Genomic DNA, 6,534 nt, shown 5'->3' on the forward strand with positions numbered 1-6,534 from the left:
TGAAGGGTGGGTTCCTTGGCCCAACCCTGAGCCAGAGTGTTCCAGGCTGAGAGAGAGCCAGAGGATTCCAGGCTGACTGGGGAGAGACTATGACAAAGATTTCCTAGAGCTGGGGAGGAGCTTACCAAGACTGCATGAACTGTGAGTGGATTCTGTTTAACCCATTTGCATGAACTGTGTACCACTGGGGCTTACAAATGGACAGAGAGCTAGCATACCTAAAGTGAGGCAGCTAGTTTCCCAACCAGGCCATTGTTTTGTTTTTTGTTTTTTAAATGGCTGTCACAATAAAGCCTGCAGGCGAGAGCCTAGACATTTAAGTTGATTTAAAGCGTTGCTGCCTCCTATTGTGAACTGTTTGATCCCTGCCATCTAGAGCAGTTCCCCACATCTACCACAATTGGTGCCCTGCAAGCATCCCGTTACCATGAGCAATCCCCCTGTGCTATGTCACATTTGGTGGAGGGGGTCCTTGCACCCTTCTTCATCACCTACACCCCCACCGGCACCCCAACCTTTCAGAAATGGGGGATCTTGGAGTGGAGACCCCACTCCCCCCCATAGTGATCATCCCCCTCAACACCAAGCCGGTCCTTATGCCCACTTCCACAAAGGTCCCCCTGCCTGCTATAGCCCCCTTCAGGCCCTTTCACGCCCCCAGCTCCACCTCCAAATTGTTTGCTGTGGGGTTCCCTTTGCTTTGTTCATTAATGCATTGCCTCTGACATCACTAGTGGAGCTCTATGTTAGGTGCTTCTTTTTTATTTTTTGTGCATCCCAGATTAACAACAAAGGCTTTATCTCCTTTGGTTTAGAGGTGTATTGAAGATATGTTGAGCATGAGAGAGCAAGAGAATGGTGCAGGATGCTTAGAAACTGGAAGTAGTAGAGGCTTCTCCTTATTAACACTGAGAGCCTGAAATCTCTGTACACCTATTTTCTTCACCTCAAGTCATTTTAGCCACCCAGGCTTCTCTTGTCTGGAAACAATTCTCACTGATTTCCAGACTGCCTTCTGGGGTGATGTAGCTCCGAAGCATTAAGGTACTTGAATCTTCTGTACAGCTTTGGCATCCCAACTCCCAGTATCCCCAAATCATTTTTGTCTAGCCTAGCCCACATCTCAGATGGCCTGAATCTGGGAACTTTATAAATGTCCCATGGAGGACCTACAGGCAGATACCAGGGTGTGCAGCACAAGGCCCAGGTGGGATCTCCCCTTACTTGGTGGGTTCAGGTGGGCTCTCCCCTTACTTGCAAATGGATTGCACATACATTGATCCCATCCCAAAAAATAGAAATGCAAATATACCAAAAGAAACATAACATGACTTTTCGGGAATATTATTTAAAACATATACACTAAATTTACACCAAAAAAGCTAGCATTATTTCAAAAACATTCAATTGACAATTTATTAAAAACAATTTATAACTGTCATTCTGAATTGCAAATTTTTGTTGACCAATATGTAGTTTTGGCCTCCAAACACTGGCTTGCCCACAGTCATTTTCGGATAGTTTATTTTAAAGTACAAACAGCACATACATAATTATCGAAAATAAATTTAAAGTACAAACAGCACATAGATAATTATCGAAAATAAATTTAAAGTACAAACAGCACATAGATAATTATAGAAAATAAATTCAAGTTTAGAAAACAAACACTGGCAACCGAATAAACTAAAAGTGAATAAAAGTATAAAATACAGAGGAAGAATATTGCCTTGGTCCTAGCACAGTTACAGTCCAGATTTCTAGGTATAAGGTCTAGCTGTTCTGCAATATATACCTTAACAACAAGATGGCATGTAGGGAGCTCGATTTTGATAGTTTGAAATGAGAGGTTTCACCACCCAAGCACAAGGTATAGGAGAGCTGGAGGAGGAAGGGACACCTATAGGTTATCATGCTCCGTAAATTCATCTATGTTCTTTTTCATATTTCTTTAGAATAGAGGGGTATTATAAGCATATCAACAAATTATTAAGCCGCACTAATTTCTGCATCCTTCAAGTCTAAACTTCTCATAACTGGAACTTTTTCTTAGTTTTACAAAACAGTCCAAAGTGGGTTTCTGGTATTTCCTATTATTATAATAATCAGATTCTGTGAAGGTACATCTTTTAACCTTGATTTAAATCTAGCAAAAAGACTGATAATAAATCTTATCATGCTAACAAGCTTGTTTCTTCATCATTAATGTCCCAGAAGAACTTGATAGGCAGATCCTTCATCTTTTCTTTATAAACTCTGTCAAACTTCTCACTTTGTGCCACAGTCATTCTGTTTTTCCAGTCACCAACAGTACCTAAGGAGATTTTTGCACAGATGATAACAATGCGTAAAGGTACATTTAGTGAAAAACCACAAAAAACTTAAGATAAATCTATGTTTTACACATTGGACAATGTTCTTGTAAGTAAGCTCTACCTGACATTATATCATGACAGAGGATAATGATTCACGAGATTAGTGTATGAGATTCCAATAGAAATTTGTGTATTTTCAATCAATATTTGCTGACTTAACCAAAACCAATTAGAACTAAAAAAAATAAATAATCATTCTCTTAACATTCAGTTGATTCCATTATGTATGTTATGTATTCTGGCCAAGGTAATATTATTATTATCTTATATCAACTGTATATAAATGTTCCAACATTAGTGTGGTTTTTCACCTGCAGTGCAGTTCCATCTTTTATTCCAGGGGGGTCAAACTCAATTACACAGTGGCCCAAAATGAAAAGTTTGGACACAGTGGCGGGCCAACCTTGACGTTTTTTTAATATATATCTACAATTGAGAAAGGCCACTAATGAATGTCAACAGAGGAGGGGCGCTTGTGGGTCCTGAATGACGCGCCAGCAGAGTAATACAGGATTTGTAGTATTAGCAGTACATGCACTGTCTACTGGTGGGCCAGCTCTAGTAGACATTTGGTCTTTTCTCGCTACCCAAAAATAAATATAGTGAGGGCCAGATTTGGCTCGTGGCCTGAGTTTGACACTCCTGTTTTAATCAAAAGGGTGAGAAGGCATCAGCTTGGTAATCACACACTATTAACACAGAACTTTACCTTTGCGAAGAAAATCTCCTTTTTCAAAGTCCAAAAGATCCTTTGAAATAAACTTATAATTAGCAAGAGGATCTTGACTCATGCTTTTGAATGATGATTTCTCCACAACTGTATCTATTGCATCGTCATTAAGTTTGATATCCACAAAGTTGCAGATTTTTATCACAGCAGATCTAAGGTCCTAAAGCAAACATAAAGAACAAACAGACTACAGCAAAGCACATCCAGAAAAGAATACAATATATATTTTAGTTGGTAATGGTGGCAGAGTTATTCCTTTTCATCTGTAAAACACAAATGTACCAGATATCTAATAGCAGAAATGAAGTCGTACTTACTTTTTTCATCTCCTCATAAGTCATAAAAAGAATATTGTAGTCATCTTTGTGGGTGTACCAGCCTTTAATATGATCAAACCAAGAACTACAAATCACTGTAAAATAAAGGAATTTAAAGCTATATTGATAAATACATAAAGTAAATTATAAAAAACAAAAATGATAGGATTGGCATTCTGTAGTTGAAATGATGTTTACATATTTAGGTTAAATAAAGACATACATCCATCATGTTTAACCACTAGGGAAATTATGTGAAATAATTTACACTACTTCACCCTAAACCTTTTTTTTGTTTGGATATAATGGGAAAGGATGTATTGCTTTTTTTATCTATACTAGAGGATTTAACTACATTAATCCTGGACTAGATCTGTTCCAGGTTTGCTGGATCACCCAGGCTTCACTGATGAATGTGCATCCTCTCCAGTCTTGGAAAATTGTATTAAATTAGGCCCATTGTTGGGGAACCTAACATTTTATGGTTGTCACTGGGGATGAGGTTCACATTTACCTGAACTTGAGTTTGCAGCAGACTCGCAATTCAGTTGGCTGGTGATTGTCACGAGCAGCAAAAACCCTCACAACCTTTATTCAGGCAGCAGTTTGCAAAGTAAACAACTATCTGACTGTCCAATATTACCAGGGCAATTGGTTTTAAGTTCATTGCTTGAGAATGTGCACAGTAGTTTACAAGTTTTGTGATCTTCATATTCCTAGAGTAGTTTTGGGTGGAGTTATACTGCATCTAACAACCGCAAACAATTGGGGATACTCCCTGATTTTTACCTTATCATTGGGAACACATCAAAGGTTTGCTTAATGGGTTTGCCTCCAGGAGGGTTGGGGTGCTTCATAAAATGTTCACCAACTGCATAACAAATGGAACATTTGCCCATATTTAATTGTCCCTCGAACAGAAGTAAGGGCAATTTATCGCAATAGGCAATTTATCCTGATGACAGATGAGCAAGAGGAAGGACATTCCCTGATTTTGGGTATATATTCACTTTATGTTGTATCTCTGGGGGCAGAAACTAATAGTGAATGGCCTTATTAAAGAGTCATAAAGCACGATAATAAAAGAAAAGATTTGGCTGCAATTACTGTTTAAAACTCACAATTTGCAATTTTCAAAAAATGCATTCGAACAGGTTTAATTAATTCAATAAATAAAACAGCTGTTACTGGATTACCTCTCCCAGATAGGCACAGGTCCAAGAAAGTTTCCCAATCTAATGTGATTTGTAGTTGATTATACATTTTATAAAAGTGGTAAAATGATACCAAGACATCTTTTGGGTTTCTGCACACATAGATAATCTGTAAGTAATAAAACATATAGCTATTATGATATCCAAGTTTTTATTTAATATCTTCTTGTGGAGTTTGTAGATTTCATGGGAAAAAACAGGAGACGAAGCCTAAGAAATAAGAGCAAAACTGCAGGAACAGTTGTAGAAATCATGATCTTTGCTTTGGCTTAGAAATACTATCACTGTCCCTATACTTGCCTTTGACTTATTCAGCCTGTCATCTTGGCACCTACTGTACTCTTAACCTTACAGACAGCAGAATATTTTATATATCAACCAGCCTTCTGTTTGCTGCAAGGCCCTAATTGACAACACTTCAATTTTGCCACGGTGCATGCAGTGCAATTTTCCCCTTTTTGCAGAATATTATCCATGCACTCTTTTTTCCCCTTTAAAGCAGACTAAATCACCTTCCACCATCTCGACGTGCCGGGAACCCATTTCCTATGCATTGGTGGTATTATCAACTTGATTTTATCATCATTATTTTATTAGGAAAGTATATTTTGAAAAAAATGTAATTTTTGAATAGCATACATGTTGCTTACTTTTCCTCTCTTGAACCCAAGATCCTCTGGCATGAGATAGTAAGGCAGATGTGATGTAAAGAGGCGAGGAGATTCTCGGCTATTAAAGTCAATGTTATTTAGGTTATACTCAATCCAAGGTGCTCTTGACATGTTGTCAGTATCTTCTAAACCATTTCTTTGCCTTTCACTAAAGATTAGGTTCAGAACCTGCTGTGTCCATATTGTACCTGTAAAAGTAATTCTAGCATTACACTTTTTATTGTTAAAAAAGCTGTATACTACTAGACAGTAGGAGATCTGGAAATTAGTTTAAGCATTTGGATGTCCTGCTGGCTAACTGGCTTGCCGACCTGTTACAAAACTTTACTTAAAAGTGCTATGTAGCATCAAAAACATGCAAAATGCTCAGGCACAACTTATGATTTCATTATTATTTCCTGTTAAACAAAACGTGTTGTTTTCATCCATCGGGCTATACCTGCAACATATTTCTGTATGTTCTGCTGATAACAAATATTAGATAATTATTATTACATGCAAAGGTCGTTAGAATTGGATCACCCCTGATCTGACGCAGACCCCTAATGAAACCAAGGCATAAAGATGATGGTAAGTTTGGTCTCGTCATTGAGGTTGTAATGACCCCTAGTTTTGAAAGGAATAAAGGATGTGGTCACTAGTACAATGCGTTGCAAAGCTGGTAATCATGGCCCATCCAAAAAACAGATTCAGGATCAAAAAAGTCCCTAAATGTTTTTTCAGCACAGCTGTTCATATACACACTATCTATTCATAAATCACAAAGCAATATAAAATAGGAACTGCAATTAAGCATGTTTCATTTTAATCAAATTTTAATTATAATTACCTGACTTTGGATATGTGACTAGAAATACATCACTGTCTCTAATTTCCATGCGTTCCAAAGAATCTATGATTTCAGATGTTGTGATGCCAGTAAGAAAATGAAGGCCCTTGTGCTGGAACGTAAAAGAATTCAGGGCATCCTCCAAAGATTTCTGTTCCATTGTACCAAGCCTACAATTTTAAGAATTGTATATGTTGAGTTCAAAAGAAAATGCAAATCACAATGTAAACAATCAAATGTTACAAAATAATAAAACAGATCATACCTTTCTGTTCTCTGATCCTACTCACTCGTTTAAAGAACACGTTTATAAGATATGAGGGGACCAAGAAACTTTTATTTAGAGAAATTTTAGAAAACTGGTGAGCCAACCTCTCCATTAAAAAAACTATTTGAAC

The 6,534-nt window shown here is 37.5% G+C and overlaps 1 protein-coding gene across 1 annotated transcript; it reads right to left on the reverse strand.

The window, feature by feature from the left end:
* Positions 1–1,449: 1,449 nt before the first annotated feature.
* Positions 1,450–6,534, reverse strand: LOC140330078 (amine sulfotransferase-like). The gene is made up of 7 exons (XM_072410427.1): positions 6,402–6,534; positions 6,137–6,306; positions 5,287–5,495; positions 4,619–4,745; positions 3,423–3,517; positions 3,085–3,265; positions 1,450–2,314 (listed from the first exon to the last, which is right to left on the reverse strand). Exons 2-7 carry the CDS (start codon positions 6,294–6,296, stop codon positions 2,175–2,177), a joined length of 912 nt encoding a protein of 303 aa, XP_072266528.1. The 5' UTR covers positions 6,297–6,306; positions 6,402–6,534; the 3' UTR covers positions 1,450–2,174.

This window comes from Pyxicephalus adspersus, chromosome 4 (genome assembly GCF_032062135.1).
Source record: "Pyxicephalus adspersus chromosome 4, UCB_Pads_2.0, whole genome shotgun sequence".
Classification (NCBI taxonomy): domain Eukaryota; kingdom Metazoa; phylum Chordata; class Amphibia; order Anura; family Pyxicephalidae; genus Pyxicephalus; species Pyxicephalus adspersus.

Bases quoted from the DNA above. Each gene is read 5' to 3' on its own strand.
- LOC140330078 (XM_072410427.1), bottom strand. From the start codon at position 6,296: ATGGAACAGAAATCTTTGGAGGATGCCCTGAATTCTTTTACGTTCCAG. The intron at 5,496-6,136 runs GTAATTATAATT...TTACTTTTACAG, and splicing joins AGTCACATATCCAAAGTCAG to GTACAATATGGACACAGCAG. The intron at 3,518-4,618 runs GTAATCCAGTAA...TTTATTTTACAG, and splicing joins CCTGTGCCTATCTGGGAGAG to TGATTTGTAGTTCTTGGTTT.